This window comes from Falco biarmicus, chromosome 17, assembly GCF_023638135.1.
Source record: "Falco biarmicus isolate bFalBia1 chromosome 17, bFalBia1.pri, whole genome shotgun sequence".
Classification (NCBI taxonomy): Eukaryota; Metazoa; Chordata; class Aves; order Falconiformes; family Falconidae; genus Falco; species Falco biarmicus.
Window position 1 is genome coordinate 5,962,578 of NC_079304.1, and position 16,189 is coordinate 5,978,766.

At 50.6% G+C, this 16,189-nt stretch overlaps 1 protein-coding gene across 1 annotated transcript in view; it reads left to right on the plus strand.

The window, feature by feature from the left end:
- Positions 1-16,189, plus strand: part of WNT3 (Wnt family member 3) — a 37,637-nt gene that overhangs the window by 13,075 nt on the left and 8,373 nt on the right. The window contains exon 2 of the mRNA XM_056362740.1: positions 14,441-14,682. Within this exon, the coding sequence (XP_056218715.1) occupies positions 14,441-14,682 (242 nt within the window). The remainder of the gene's footprint in view (positions 1-14,440; positions 14,683-16,189) is intronic.

Genomic DNA, 16,189 nt, shown 5'->3' on the forward strand with positions numbered 1-16,189 from the left:
TCACTGCTGGGGCAGCCTCAGGCTGTTTGTAGGAGCGGAATCAGCCCTGTTATCTTCAGTCCTGCCCTCAGGGCGCAGTGAAGAATACTCCAAAGAGAGGCAGCCCCAGGCACCCACCGTAGATCGGCCCCAGGTTACGGGCCGAGTGGATGGGCGTAGTAATTCTCATCCACAGCGTTCCGCGGGGTGTTCCCGTAGTACCTGAGCATTGGGCAGATGCTTTTTGGTGCCAAACATGGTGGCGCCCAATGGGTGGTTTCCAGACAGTTGGCACTAAGGACGTATTGAGGTTGGCCACCACCAAGGTCTCTCCAAAGCACCCCAGACTGGAGGCATGTGGAGAGGGCTTGGCTGCCCAGCGGGGGATGACCAGCAGCCCCCCTGGCCTGGGTGGGGAAGGGTTTTTCCTTCCCTTGATTTCTGCAATGCCCCATTCTGTGTTGAGTGTCCCATCACCTCCTTCTCCCTGGTAGGACATTTCCCTCCATCAGCACCAGCTCTGGGGAAGGAGGCAGGAAAGGAAGGAGAATCCGAGTGGTGGGCTGTGGCCTTGCTGGGGGCACCTGGCAGGCAGGACTGGTGGTGGGAGGGGTGGCAAGGGGGCAGCAGCACTGGCAGGCGCGGGGGCCTCAATGGCAGGCGGTGTGTACAGAAACCCACAGCCCTGCCAGGGCTCGCCAATTTGGAGTGAGCAAGCCTCCAAACACATTTCAGCGTCTCTCTTTGGAGGAAAGGTTTTGCAGCGCTGACAATCTTGCTGTGTTTATTGCAGTCACAGCCTGGAAGCCTCCATTTGCATATGCAAATCATATGCATTTATGTAAATTCGTGGGTGAATAATATTATCACAGTCTCTGCAGAATAGATTCTCTCCCATGGCAAATCACTCAATTGTGTTTTCTAAACTGAGAGTGACATTGCTTTGACCAGGCATTACTGAACATAACATTTATATCTGATACACGAAACAATAAAGGAGCCGGGCTCCTGGACACACACCCTTGTCAGCAACTTTATTCAGGCTGCATTCGTTAGGAAGAGAAGCAGACTCCGGCTCCCAAGCCCTGCCCCCCCACCGCCCCCCTCCCAAATCCTTCCAGCATTCGCTGGCAAATAAGTCAGGGCTGAACCGTATGGGATGCCGAGACAAAGGGGTGGAAGCAGATGCCAAATCACTTTCAAGCCCATGACAGAGCCCTGAGTCACCCAAACTGGAGCAGCTCTCCCAGAATGGGCTCATCGTACAAAAGTGCTGTTGCTGCAGCAACACTAATCCACACGCCAGTGGGCAGAGAGATAATGTAAGGGATGCAACAGCAGATTCGTTTGCTCAACGCCATGCTCAGACAAGGGGAAATGACAGTAATACAGAGGGATCTGCTTGCTCTGTTGGGAAGCCCTGTGCTGTGGGGACTCCTCAGGTTTCCGACATTAAAGGGACCCAGTCTCCGTGCAGGCGAATGGTTGGGGTCTGACCCCGCTCTCTGCTCTCTGGCTGGTTGACCCCACAAACGGAGCGAGGGGGGATCTGACAAAGCTCCCTTCGCTGCCTGGCCGGGCAGAGGGACTCCTCTATAAGGCCGCGTCAGGCCCTGAGGGCTCAGCGGGACCGTGCATCGCACCCAGTCTGATCTGAGGAGCATTCAGTCCCCGGTCCCTCCCTAGCAGCCACCCACGTCAGCAGCAGGCTGCAAGGCCATCGGTGCTATGGCAGTGACCCCTCTGCACACCCCTGCTGTTCTGCTCCACTCCAGGGACCCTCTCCCTCCCACACGCAGTAAGGAAGGTGCTTCTAGGGCCAGCCAGGCAGTGCAGTCGCCATCACCAAAGCCTGGTGAGTGGTGTAATATGAAAACCATCTCCAAATGTGAACATCGGCTGATCGGGTCAGTTGAGGAAATACCTCAGGAAGTTACACAAGGTTTGGTATGGTCTAAGCGTGCCTCTTGCTGCCTGTTCGCTCAGCCCATGGTCAAGCTGTGGGGGGAAGCCAGCTGGGTGGCTTCTGGCTTTCACAGGGCATTGCTGTGGGTAAGGTTCCTGTGCTAGTGTGTGAGAAACATCTCTATGGCTTTTCTAATAGCATCTTGGCTTTTCCTGCTCACCTTTTCAATAGATAACGCACCCTTCGTGGTTTGTGCTCGCAGCCTGAGGCAGCTCTGGTGGGGCTGAAAAGTCAGTTATGGCCACCTGAGACAGAGGTGTAGGCACGATGTCAAACCAAGGTCCAGGCTGCAGTCCACAGAACCTCACCCAGAGGCAAACAGGTAAAACAGGCCAGTGGATCGTGTTCTAAAAGTGCATCATTTTCTCCATTTGTTACAAAGGGAGCTTGAGTGACTAGCTTAGGTGGAGCTGGCCATAATGGGGACACCTAAAGGTTAGTTCCCTAAGCCACCCACCTTTTCAAGGTAATGTCTGTTAACTTAGAAAAAAAATCTGTAACAATGCCTATTCAAAATCCTTAGAAATGCAAGAGGTCCATGGAAGGACAGCTAAGATGTCCCTGAATATACTATGTCCAATACAGGACAATTAGTAGGAGACAAGGGAAGGCACCAAATTTACATTTTTTTAGAAGTTCAGGTTGGCCGTTAGGAAGCACTCTTTTCTCAGAGGACGTGGCACAGCCCTGGGAGAGGTTCCGCTGGAGGTGGGCTATCTTCGCCCTTGGAGGTTTACAAAATTTGGCTTGTCAAAACAATCACCAACTCTGTTTAGTGTTGGTGGTTGTCCTGCTCTGAGTCAGGTTGTCCTGCATCCACCTTTTAATATAAGAAATATTCGTATTTGTTGGTTTAACCAGACACAAGTCATAGACGCTAATGTGGAGGTATGAAAGGTTCTTAAATTGCTTTAGAACAGTCAGACTACACATTCCAATTGTTTCTTCTAGTCTGTTAATTCAGGATTTTCTGGATGTTCATGTATTCTTCTCTAGAGGTCTTTTTAAACCATTTACCAAATGCAGTTATAATCTGACAATCCTACTTTACACACAGGTACAACCTTAGAATATCTCATTGTCACCGAGAAACTGATATTCATCAATGCTGATAGCCTGAGCAGTTTTATAACCACCTTCTTCCAGCCTTGGTATGTCTTGTTTTCGTCAGTGTGTCTCCAGTCCTCCTCTCTTCTTAAGACACTGTGGTGTCCAACAGCACATTGATTCTGCCTCTAAAAAGAGCTGCTGGCAATGAGGGGTTGTCTTCTTATTATGCTGTGTGATTAAAACAGTGCATGAGTCATTTAACAGCCAGCCAGTACCTTGATCTTCCTTCTGTCTCTTCCTTCTGTGCTCGGCACAAGCATCTGAATTTCATTATTTCTTTAACTCTCAGGACTTCGAGGGTCAGCTTAGATGTCCAACCCCATCTAGTCTGTCGTGCTTCTTGGTGCCAGGCCCCTGCATGAAGCAACATGCCTTTGAAGAATTGGAGTGATATTGGTTACTGGACTAGAGAAAGTTTGCATTTGTACAATGAGAAACATTCCTGAGGATCAGGAATTAATTTTCTTTTACTTAGGACTCTGCACACTCCAAAAAAATGCACCAGGAATTTAGCACATGTTGCAGGACTCCCTGCTCAGGCTATAATTTTGCCATAGTCCTTTCTCAGTCACAGTGCCTAGTGTGCTCCATACTCTTGTGAGAAATGAATGCCTGCTTCTCTGCCAGGAGATCCAAAAAAAAAGCTTGGATCTTCCTCAGATCGACACCAGCATCCACGATGAGCTGCTGTTCTAGCACATACCGGTGCCTGGACTGCTCTTACGGGAGCCAAGGCAACTCGTAGCCACGTACTCGTGGCTCCATGCTCCGCAACAGTCCACGTGAGCTCAGAGGAGACAACCAAAGTCCTGATCTAAGAGACATCAACCTCCTGTACAAAGGGCTTTGACCACCTGGGAAAAACTTGAAAGCAGCTGTGCGAACAAGGAGCGCAGGGCAAGTGCATGCTGTATGCTGGTAGCACGCGTATAGTTCTGAAAATGCCTAACAAGGGCGCTGTCCCCAGATCAAATTATCTCTGGTAAGGATGGGGAACTGAGAGAGACAAAGGGTATGCAGGAAGCATATATCACTAATTGGTCCAGGTTTGGTCCAGGAACACTACACTTAGGGTTGCTGAAGATGCTACTGGCCCAGATTGACATGCAGGACTGCTCTGGGCCCTGTAGCAGAATTCGTGTCTGCTCTGGAGCCATCAGGACTCAAAAGCCAGCTGAGACTATGGAAAAGGTGCTAAGGCAGATACTGCAGAGCACGGGAGGGAACTAGCCAGTCACCTGGGTTGGTGGGAGCAGCTCCACTGTTTGATTTTTCAGACTGTGGATGCTTCTGCAGCATAAGATGCAAGCAGACCACTTGAAAAAAGTGTAAAGCTAATTTCTTTACAAAGCTTGTTTGCATTAGAAAGGAAAAGAGCAGATCCAGCAGAGGATGTAGGACCAAAAAAAAAAAAAAATCTGCAGGGGACAGAGGAACTTTCATCAGTGGTCTTTGCACTTAAGGGCAATGCTTCAGCATCACGTGCTGTTGCACTGGGGGGGGGTGACCAGCACAGCCATTTTGGTGAACCCAGTATCCTTCCTCCATCCCCCGCACTCGGGACCCTGGGATTCCTATGTGGACTGCAGTTACCATAAAGTCATTTCAAATTACTGAGTTGGCTTAAACTTAATATATCCAGTACCCCTGTGTACTTCTGTGTGTGTCACCTGATAATTTAAGGGGGTCTCACAAAATGGATGGAGGAGCTAACCTTTATTTAGAGAGGAAATGAGGAATATTGGTTTCTCAGAATCCCCCCTTGCACTACAGCTGGATCCAAGCTCCTCCAGTGCTGCCCAAGCACATCCTCCTCCTTTTGCTGCCTCTGCAGTACAGCTGCTATCGATAGGTGCAGAGGCCCATGATGGCAGAAATCACAGCAAGACACAGAGCATATGGGCTCTCTCTCTTCATGAACCCAGAGGACAGGGAGAAAAAAATGCCTCCTTGCAAAGCCAGGCAGGGCTGTGTACTGTGACCACTGAATTTCATCCTTTTACCCCAAGGGTGAGGAATTCATTTGTATTGGCTCGAACAGTTCTTTTCAGAAAAGCACAGGCTGGATTTGAAGATACTCAGCGTTAGAGAATCTGCAACGTGTTGGACACTTGTCTTTTTCTTTGAAACTTGTGCCTTTGCATTTTGCTGGTCTGAATTCCCACTCACCAGCCATTGTCTTGCCCTCTTCTGCTGGACCGAAAGTCTTAATCTTCCCCTTCTTCTCACTGTAACTAAATAATCTCTCAGAAGTCTTTCCAATAGACTAATCAAACTGTCAACATAAGCCAGTGCCTCAGCTCGCTGCTATTGCTCTTTTGTCCCCTTTCCATGTTTAACATCCTATTTACAACCAGGAGGAGGCTTAAAAAACAGTGCAGTTTCTGCAGTAATGGCTGCAGCACCATGTGCCCTTGACCGGGTAAGAGAGTACACACTTGGCCAGAACTCGATGAAGGCAACAGAAGTACAAAACCATCCTCAATACATCCAGGAGGGAAGCTGTAGGCAATCCTCAGAGCCTGGGAGCTGAGTAATCCAATTTCATAAACATGACACTGTCCTCTTTCCCCTTGGATGTCTTATTTAACTTTGCTGAATGTCAAAGGAGATGGTTGCATTCTCATGGAGATACCATTGTAGGTGGCTATGACTCACAGCCTACACAAGCTTCATTAAAGTGCTGCACGGCTGTTACGTGAGCCGTCTGCCGTTCGAGAAGTCACGTTTGTGATCAGGCTGCGACGTCCCCCGATCGCACAGTTGCGCTGCGGCCTTGGGTGGGTGCCCCTATACCCGACAGACGTATGGAAAAGGGTGGCCTTTTGTGAAAGCTGCAAGCCAGGCACCAGCTCTACCAGCAGCGCCCTGGGCTGCTGCCCATGGGTTTGCTCAGTGCCCAGGAGTTATGAAGCCTTAGAGCCCATTTCTGGCTCGCCACTCGTCCTGGAGCTGGCTGCTTCTTATCTCAGTTCCTCCTACCTCCTGCCTCTGTGCTGGGGCAGGGGAGAAGCATTGCCACGGCCAGGGGAAGGCAGAGTGCCCCAGCAGGCAGCTAGGCAGCCACGGCCAGGTGGTGACCACCAAGATCGTTCTAGAAGAACTTTATCCTTTGGCATCCTCCACTGTCTTTTTCCTTTTCAAGAGGTATTCCTGACCTTTCCATGTTCCAAATTCAACTGCTGTACCTAAGAGATGAATGCTGAAGTTCAGATTAGGTGTCCTCTTGGGAGTTTACACTTCTTCAGCCAAACTCAGCTGATTTCCACCAAGGGAGAAGGTACCCGATACAGCAAAGTCTATCTAACAGTCTCCCCCTCTCAGAAGGGGCAGGCCTACTGCTCCACCTCTCTTCCCTTTGCCAGCACCTGGTCCCCCCTGCCGAGCACCACTCCACCCATTCACTGGTGTCAGGTCTGGCATCTCTTTTGATCAAAGCCAAAAACAATTTGACTTGCTAAATCATCAGAACGCTAACTCAGCAAACCCAAAACTCTAAAGTCAGGGGCGGGGGAACACCTGGGTCTTGTGTAGGGAGGGCAGGTGAGACATCCCGTTTTGTTTTATTGCAGCCCCGTCGCAACCTGTACTGTAAAAACTGTGCAAAATAGCGGCAGAATGGATGCAGGATGTGGGTGATGGGTGGCAAGTTCATACGTAGGAGTGCAGCTCGTGCCATGCCCACAGGACAAAAGGAGGTAAGGGAGGGGAAAAAGGAATAAAACAAGAAGATTTAATTCAGTTGACATGGCAAAAATCTCACCGCAAACCTTTTGCCCTCGGTCAGACCTTGGAGGTCAGCCCTTGGTCATTCTCTCTCCTTGGCCTTCACCCAGCAAAGCCCATGCGCACTGCACTGCCTGGGACTCCAGGGCAGGTTCATGGGACCTCATCTGAGCAGTCCTTCCCTAGTTCTCCATGGAGCTCTCCCAGAGTGTGGTACCTCCATATGGACTAGATGAACTGTGCCCCATGGGTGCCTGCTTTTCCCCACCAGTTACCCAGGAAATCTTCAAGTGGCTTCAAACAGCCACTGGGAGTTTGAAGTGGAGAAGTGAACGTGTTCCCAGTGAGAGGGAGAATGGGAGGTACTGTCAATTCAGTGTCTGTCACACTCAGGTTAGGAGGAAAGTTTAAGAAATCCATGTTTTCTGAAATCCTGACTCTGGGTAACAGCACCCAGCATGTCCTGGCCCTTGCACCCATCTCATCACCCAGATCATCCAGCGTGCACGGCATCACTTCCCAAGAAGCGGCAGTAGCTCCTAGGACACAGACCACACTGAGGAGTTTGTTTGTCCTCCTCTGTCTCTGTCAGCAGATCCCAGGGGCTTGAGCCCGTGTTCTGCAGCTCAGGCTTTCCCAGCGCCAGTTTTCCATTGACGTAACATCAGCAGATGACAGTCCCCACTTCACTGGTGCTTCCCTGCGATCTGACAGTTCTTCACACTTAGCAGGACCCAATCCCTCCACCTCTTGCAGAAGATATGTCATTGTTTGGACACCGGTTCCAAACAACACAGTTGATGGGGGGAGTGGGAACCTGCTCACAGCAAGCCCAGGGGCGAGGTCAGAGGGATCGGCTGCTGCAGCCTCCAGCACCAACCTGCCCACACGCTGCACGCAGCAGGAGTCACAGCGGGCTACCAGAGGGCTTTCAATTCCTTCTTGACTGAAACAGTGAACCTTGCCACACTTTGAGAGGCCCCTAAACCAGTGCCCGTTGCCACGTGTTCCTTTGGTGGTGCACCATCACTTGTGAGAATGGCTTTATTGCACCCTGCTGCCTCCTTGCCTGCAGTGATAGGTCATAGGGAAATGAGATTATCAACCCAGAATAAGCAGATGATCTGGTATCTAGCCAACACAAAAAAATATCTTTGTTTACAAAGAACAGCTTCCCCTGTGTGCAGATACGGGGCTTTTCATTTGACTTAATGCAGATTTTAGCCTTGGATGTGTTTCGATAGTTACTTCAACATCAGCATTGATTGGAAGTTAAAAGAAACAACACTAGCCTCTCCCTCTGGTTCCTCAGGCCCTAAACAGCATCCTCTTCGGTGGTTTTTTGTAGCATTCATTTTTTAGGAATACCTGAGAAATCATTCATCATTCTGATATCTCAAAAGCAAAGCTCATGCATTAATGGCCCCTCTCCCTTCAGCTGGGATTGTAGGCAGGGAACACGCTGCCCAGCCCTCGTACACGGAGTGGAGGAGCCATTCATTAACTGCTTTCTCCTTGTTTCCCTCTGGAAACACAACACTTCTCTGTGAACGGAGCAGGTTGCCAAATTTCTGACCAGCTGGTGCTATGCGCTCCCAACCCGCGCAGGCTGGCCACCTTTGCAGGTTCCTCCTGTGGTCCCCACCACTGTGGACGTCTCCCTGTCCCGTGGTGCTTGGAGGAAGGATCAAGTCCTCCTAGAAGAGGTTGCTGGAAGAGGGCTCTGCAGGTGTAGGGGACACAGCCCATGGAGGGAGGCACCACCAGGCTGCACAGGCAATAAATAAATAAAAATCACCCAGGACCGAAGGGAATTGAAATACCCTGAGCTGTCCCTCTGGGAGAGCTCTCAGGGATGCTTAACCTATTGCTAAGCAGCCACAGGTTTGGGAGTGATTCCTAGGTGAACTTCTGCCTTTGTGAGGTTTTAGAAAGGCTTCTAGCCCTTAGGTGTGAATAAATTAAGGGAGAATCTTAACTGGGCAGAATCTGGCCTTGCGGGCTGCTGAGTTCTGTGCAGATCACACAGTTCATACATGCTATTTAATGAGGGAATTTTCAAACACACCAGCTGGGAAAAAAAAAAATGCTCTCTTGTTCAGGAGGTCACATCACACCGTTGTGTAAAGCCTGTAGACTTTCCAGGGCAGTAATACAGAAAAACCCTACGTCCACGCTCCTTCCCTTGGGACTTGCCCTTGCCTGGGGGATCAGCCTCTAATGCTTAGGCAGTTGAACCCCTTTTTTAAAAATATGACACTCCTGTCTGTTTTGCGGAGGCCACCAGTGATTGCAAGGTTTGGTGGAGAGTCTGTGGTATCGGTGGTGTCTCATAGCAGGACACAAGTGCCCGCTCTACAGAAAAGCTCACAACTCAGGACACGTTCAGTAGAGGTTAAATGGGGGGTGATTTATGAGCAAAGGCGTGGGATTCATTAAAGCTGTCCCGTTCTCTAGTAAACTGCAATGTTTCTTATTTGAATTCTGTCATCTTTTTTTTCTGTTCTCCATATTCAGTCAAGACCTGGCATTTCTCAAGCTCATATGTGCATATATATTGCATGCTTTGACTTGCAAAAATTTCCCTCTTGCTGCTCTTGATCTTCAGACAAACCCAAGTATTTGTGTCTTACCCTGTTCACAAAGAGCTGCAGTCAGCAAATTACAAGAATTAAAAGATATGAATATTATACCAGACACAATACCCCCTCAAAGGCCAGACAGCAGAACAGCATTAGCAGCTGGAGGCACTTTGTGTCTAAGGGCACCTCTGTCAGGGCTGGGGCGAGATTCCCCATCTCTGAGCTCAAAATGAATGCCGGCCACTTGGTAACAACTCTTGGAGCGTTGCATCAGGCTGAACTAGACGGTTCAAAATGTACCGTAACAAAACCCAGCAGGGTCTGGCTCTCCTGAAAGGTTTTATTCATCACGCACCTCTGCTTGCAGTGATTTTGCACAGCCCTTTACCTACCTGAAAAGCAAACGTGTGATGATGCCTCTGCTAAAAAGGGGGAAAGGGCAAAATTGGTGGGAGCTGGGAAGGGCTTATCCAGCACTAAATGAAGAGAAAGAGCCAGCATGAAAACGCCTGGCTCCCAATGCGCCTTTCAATGTGTCACCCCTGGGCCACTCCGCGCTGTAAAGCAGTGGTACACCAGCCTGTACAATTGCCCATTTTAAGCACAGCGCGGCCCAGAATTGGAAAATGCCAAATATGTCTAAAAATAGTACAATAAAAAACCCTCCAGGCAGACAAAGGTTTTCTCCAAGACAGCGGGTAGCAAACAAGATCTGAACCGTGACCTGGTTTTCTCCTGCTGATTCATAGTTTTCCCAGTTCGTTACAAGAATCGCAGAGATTGATATGGGGCATTAACAAAACAGAGGGCACGGACGTCTGCCTTGTAACGTTATGCTGCAGCGACCCGAGCTGCTGTGGGAGGAAATATCATGGTTTAAAAGAACCTCATTGCTACTGGGTCCTTGGAGCCCTCAGGGAGCGTCGCTAGCCATGGCTCTCAAGGCATTGAGGATGAGTAGTTGTTATTTCATTGACGCTGAGACAAAGAGAGAAGGTGACATGCGGTGGCCCCCCAGGCATGGCAGAGCCCTGAGGAGAGCTGGCTCTTTGCACGGGTCTGCTCTGGCTCCGGGGCAGGAGGGAGCTGAAGGAACTCTGAGTGTGTGAGCGTGTGGTGCTGACTAACCTGCCTGTCCCACAGGCACAGCAGTTGCTGTGACCTGCCTCCATCGCCAGAGTCGCCACAGCCAGCAGCATCCTCCGTGCAGTGCTGCCAGCCGTGGATTTCTGCGCTGGAGGCTCCCGGGATGAAAATACAAGCTCTTTCTAACAATTTTGTCAAGGGAAATGGCACAGCAAGGTACTGGAGCTCTATAGCATCTCTACATTTGTGTGGGTGATCCCTCAGGAGAGGCAAGGGAAAGCGGCAATGCAGGGTGTGCCCAGCTCCATGGCACGAGACGCATCCATGGAGACATGCAGCTCTACAGCCAGAGCTCTCCTGCCCAGCTGCCACAGGGCTGGTGTTGTCCTCAGTATAGTGGGGAAAAAAGAAAAATTGCTTTTCAGATTCATCTGCTTTCAGTTGCTGAGTTTACAGCTAGAAAACACTCCCATAGCAGCACGTCCCAGAAGTTTTCTCCCTGCATTTCAAGTAAAAAGCTGCGATGCTGACCTCGGGCAGCGACAGCAAGCACAGATGCTGCCCCACTTTGGAGCTCATTGAAGGCTGTAGTACAGCCCTCACACAAATGACAATATTTTCCAGGGCTGAGACAGGGGAAAAAAGGGTTCCTGTCAGTCCAGCTGGGCTCCCAGGACTCACTAAAGGTGGCAACAGGCTTATGGGATTTGGGAGAAAGGGAAAGGGGTAAACACAGCAGGTTGTTTCCCAGGAAGCTGGTCCCCCCCTGGCAATTCACTTTCCTTTTTTTTTTTTTTTTTAAATCGTGAAACTGGAATGTGAAACATGTGAGCAAACCCTTTGGGTCAGCCTTCACCGTGCCCTGCACACACAGCAGAGGATGAACACATCTTGTTCCAAGAAGCTTCTTTCTTCCCAGACAGCAGCCAGGCGGGGCATCACCCCCAGCAAGGGCTTCAATCCTCCTGTTCTGCAGAAGTGGCTCACCAAGGTTTGTCTTTGGCTGGTCTGACCCAGCTCGGACAGACAGCCCGTGCAGTCCAGTCCTGAGCGCTCCAAGCGATGCAGCTTCCATTCTTCTGCAGAGAGGAAAGAAGAAATGTCCTAGCAGCTTTTGCTCCTGCCAGCAGGAAACTTTCCATAGTGCTCATCGTAAAAACTCCTTTTCATATGCTTTGGCACAGTTCTCATCTGGCCAGATCCTGCTACTTTCAAATACTGCTAGGTCTGATTTTTCTTGATACCATGTGTCTTTCTAACCCGTAGCCCAAGTAGAAGATGAGTTTGCTGGCCATCTCTGTAGGAAGAATGACATTGAGAGGGTGGGCACAGCATCTTCCATGCTGAGGCAATGGGAAGACATGAGTCAGCTCTTCAAGGATGCAAGGATATACCTGCCAGTAATTGCAGAGAGAGGATCTGCACAAGACCATTTACTCCCCGGGCTTCAAAAGCTTGTCCCACACCGATAGGAACCACAGAGTGTCAACTCGGGACTGCTGGATCCACGGCTCTGCTATGTCTAGCACTATCAGATGGGAACAAAAGGAGTCCCTGGCCTGACAGACAGTGTCGGGACTCCTGAGAGATTTAAGGGATTAAGCAGAGAAAGAGAAAAGGGATTTCCCATGCGTTTGCCATAGGCACTCATGCTCCTTGTGTTGTGCACTGCACTCGCACGCACACACACAAAAGCCTACCTTTATGTGCACATCTGTCTGCTCACACGTGTACACACAGCGATGAAAGGGAGTCTCCCAGCCCAGCAGAGCTGTCTGGCTTTTATGGCTCCTGCCCTTGAGCCTGCAAAATGTCTGGCTTGTGCGCTAACGCTGGGAAAATGCATCTGTCACCTTCTGTGGGGAAAGCTGGGGAAAGCGGAGCAGGGGTATGAAACGACTATTCCCCTTTGACGTGATGGGAGCTAGAGAAACGTAGGCTCAGGCAGCAAGGAAGGGCGCTAGCATCAAAAGCAAGACATGTAGGGTCTGTCGCTCCCACAGCTGCCAGTCTTGGAGTTGTGGATTGTGCTTTAAAAATTATCCATGTCCTCCATCTATCCCAAATTCACCCTGTGATACTTCCTTTCCTAATGTGTTTGCTTCCTCCCCATGAGCTCTTGTGGTATTTACGTTAGAGCCATGCAGAGCCAAGACGTGCCCCTGGGATCTCAGATCTGGATTTCAAATGGGTTTTGTTTCATCTTCACATCTCAGCCACTATATAGAGAAATCATCAGCCAATGGGACCCGGGAGGTTAGAGCAGAGCTGCGGCACCTTAGCCACAGTGCCCTGACCTGTGTGCCTTCCCAGGACTTCTGGGGAGATGGGGATGGTGGGCCAAGAAGAATGAGATTTTTTATGTCTGTCTAAGAAGGATCAGCAGTGGGGAAATCACAAGTTCATTGACATGAGAACAAAGATTAGGTGATGACTGGAGGGAAAGTGCTCTCAGCCATCGTCAAGGACAATTTAGAGCAGGCACTTGGGAATGATGGAGACCTTGCGAAAGAGGAAGGAAAGGAAAGGTGGGAAAGCTTGGAACAGGTCATCAGAAGCAGATGGATTCCTGTATGTGGGCAAGCGACCTCACCAGCTGGGTGCACGACCACATGCAACCAAGAGCAGCCTCCAGCCTCCCCAGGGGCCTCTCTCACGCAACAGATCACCATTCCAGCCTCAAAACGGATGGGCCAAAACTGACTGCACATCTCCCGTCAGGCCTTCCAGGCAGGGAAGTCTGTTGTGAGATGCCTCAGGAGTTTAAAGAAGGGATTTGACCGAGTCTGTGGTTGATTGGGAGGCTGGGTCCTCAGAACTTTCTACTCAGAAGTCCCAGCCCTTACTCTCGATGCACTGCTGCCTTCTGCAGGCGCCCTGAGGGGATCAAACTGCTCACCCAGATGAAAAACTGGTCCAGGTTTCACACTGGTGAGCTACAACAGAGCTAACCTGCGTGACGTGGCGTGGAGCTCATGGCCAGCGCACCAGGCCAACCCTCTACCACCACCTCTGTGAGAAACCGCTGCTGCAGGCACAGCTCCGCAAATCCTGACACTGAGTATGAACTTCCCTTCCACCGCCGTGCAAACCCGGGCAGGAGAAAGCCCCTTGCAGCGTGCCGACCCCCTGCGAGTGGCATCTGCCTGCCAGAGGGGGTGCCTGGAGAAATGCAACGTGCTGTCCTGCCTGTTCACCACGGTACTGGCCTCACTGGATGGAGAATGAAGCTAAGGTTGTTCACATCTGTTTCCTGTTTCTTGGAGCTGACCAGTCTTCCCAGCGGGGCTGAGCTCCTCACCATCAGACGGCGCTTGGTGGGAGCGGGAAGCGCGAAGCCGCTCTGGCACCTTGGCCACGAGCTAGCACACCTGCCCGACTCACAGCCGCAGCTGGAGGCTGACGTCTGTCAGGGTGGAACTGTGGTGGTTCGCTCTCTGCTGGGACCACCTGCACGTGGTAAGACAGCCTGGGGCACGTGGCGTTGACATGCCCGACCCCAGAACAGCAAACAGCGATCCCTCTGCTGATGGATTCGGCATTGGACAGGACGCTTCCCACCTTGGTCGCAATTCAGAAGCTCAGTGTCTCCTGACAGCTGAGACACCCCAGGGTATTCCCCAGCCTCCAGGCGTTGCCCCCCCCCTGGACACAGCTCCCTGCAGGTCCTTTGTGAGATCGACCAGCCACCCGGGGATGTCTCGGATGCTTGGGAGTACACCGCATGGCTCCTGGTGCCTCCGCGTAGGCAGCTGAGTCCCTCTGTGCCTGCAAAGGACCAGGGAGCTTCAGATGCGAAAGCCCTTTTCCCCATCAGTGCTATTCAGTAGGAAGTCCCTTGTTTTCTTAGGAAATCCCTGCTTTTCAGTACTTTGTCTCCCTGAAATTGGTTCACCTTGGCTCATCAGATTCCCCTGGGGATGGTGATGGGGGCAGGACCATGAGGGCCAGCTGGTTCCCCAACTCTCACACTGTTCTCTGTCCCTTGCAGGTCCCTTGCGCTAGGTCAGCAGTACAGCTCCCTGGGGTCCCAGCCCATCCTCTGTGGCTCCATCCCCGGCCTTGTCCCCAAGCAGCTCCGCTTCTGCCGCAACTACATTGAGATCATGCCCAGCGTGGCCGAAGGGGTGAAACTGGGCATCCAGGAGTGCCAGCACCAGTTCCGGGGCCGCCGCTGGAACTGCACCACCATTGATGACAGCCTGGCCATCTTCGGGCCGGTCCTGGACAAAGGTAAACAGCAAAGCTGGGGAGCTGCAGGGGAACGTGTTCACCAGGGTGGGTTGAGCTGTCACATACTTGGCTTTTGGGTGCACCACGAATGTCCTACTAAGAACACACTGGGGGAAGAGCCTGATGTCCTAGCCTTCAACCCTAATTTCTCCAATTTCTTTTTTCCAGTATTTTCGGTGTGTTACATCAAAAGGGATGATGAGGGAGGGGGTCTGTGCCCGTCCCACAAGCAATCACTAAGGTCAGGTAGGATAAGGTACAGGAAGGGGAAGGTCCAGCCCCATGCATGTTCACATGTTCTGGAATCATGGGCTCCATCATCCCTGCACAGGGCACACAGCAGCGCTTCCAAACAACAAGGTCCAGCAGAAAGGACAGGGGTTGGGGTCAAATTCCTTGGGGTCAAGGCAATCCCTTTGAAGCCCACTGCCTACCCCAGGAGGCCAGTAGGAGGAAGTCTCCCCACCAGTGAGAAGCCATGGTTGAAATCCATGGTCCTGATCAGGCTTAGCTGAACATCTTTTCACAGATGAGCTCCAAAAGTCAGGGCTGGGAACAAAAAGAGGGAGAATAAATGCATTTTCTCTCCCCAAACACGCATGCGTGCTACTCTTCATACCTCCTCCTGAAAGACCACCTTCCTAGACCCACTGGCATGGATCAGGTACACTGGAAGCGCGTTGATGAGGCACAATAAAGTGGGATGTCCAGTGAGGTCACAGCCTGGGCATGACAAGGGGAAAAGGGCGATGCTGGGCCCCAAGCCAGCTGGGCGCCAGCACCACCAGCCTGCAGTCAAATATGGCCTGAAAGGAGGGTGCTGTGCAGGACTCGGGTGCCAGATAATCCCAAATCTCAGATGACCAGTTAGCAAACCAAGCCCTTAGCATCCCATGAAACTGAACCAAAAGGTGGATAAAAAACTCCTGTTCTCTCCTTCCTACCCCATCCCGTGGATTTTGTTGACTCCAGGTGGAGTTTGGCACAAGGGACACCCACAGGTAACGTCTTGCTGTCACAGCCAAAACCATCTCCAAAGCCTGGCTTCATGGGCATGGGCATGCACTGAGTCTCTGCAGCCCAGGGAAGCCTGTTATTGAAAATAAATTATTCTTCCCAGTGACAGTTTGGAAACGGGAATCCTATGGTACAGCCTTTAAGAAATTGGAGAAATTAGGGCTGAAAGCCAGGACATTAGAGTATTTCCCAATAGTCTCCTAGAGTGTGCATATGTCCTGGTGAATCCTTCTTATAAAGCTATAATATTCTGCATATAAACAGTTCATGGTATTTTTTTCAAGTTTCAGCCTTCCAATAACGGTACAGTTTCCTGAAACATCCATAGTATGTGAAAATTACTCATTTGGGTTAAAGTGCAATTCTTTGCAGAAATCAGGTTTGTGAAGTCATATTAGAGATATAATAGGGTTATATATATAATATATATATAACAGAGATTATATATATATATAAAAATATATAAAATAGAGTTAATAGGGACCAAGAG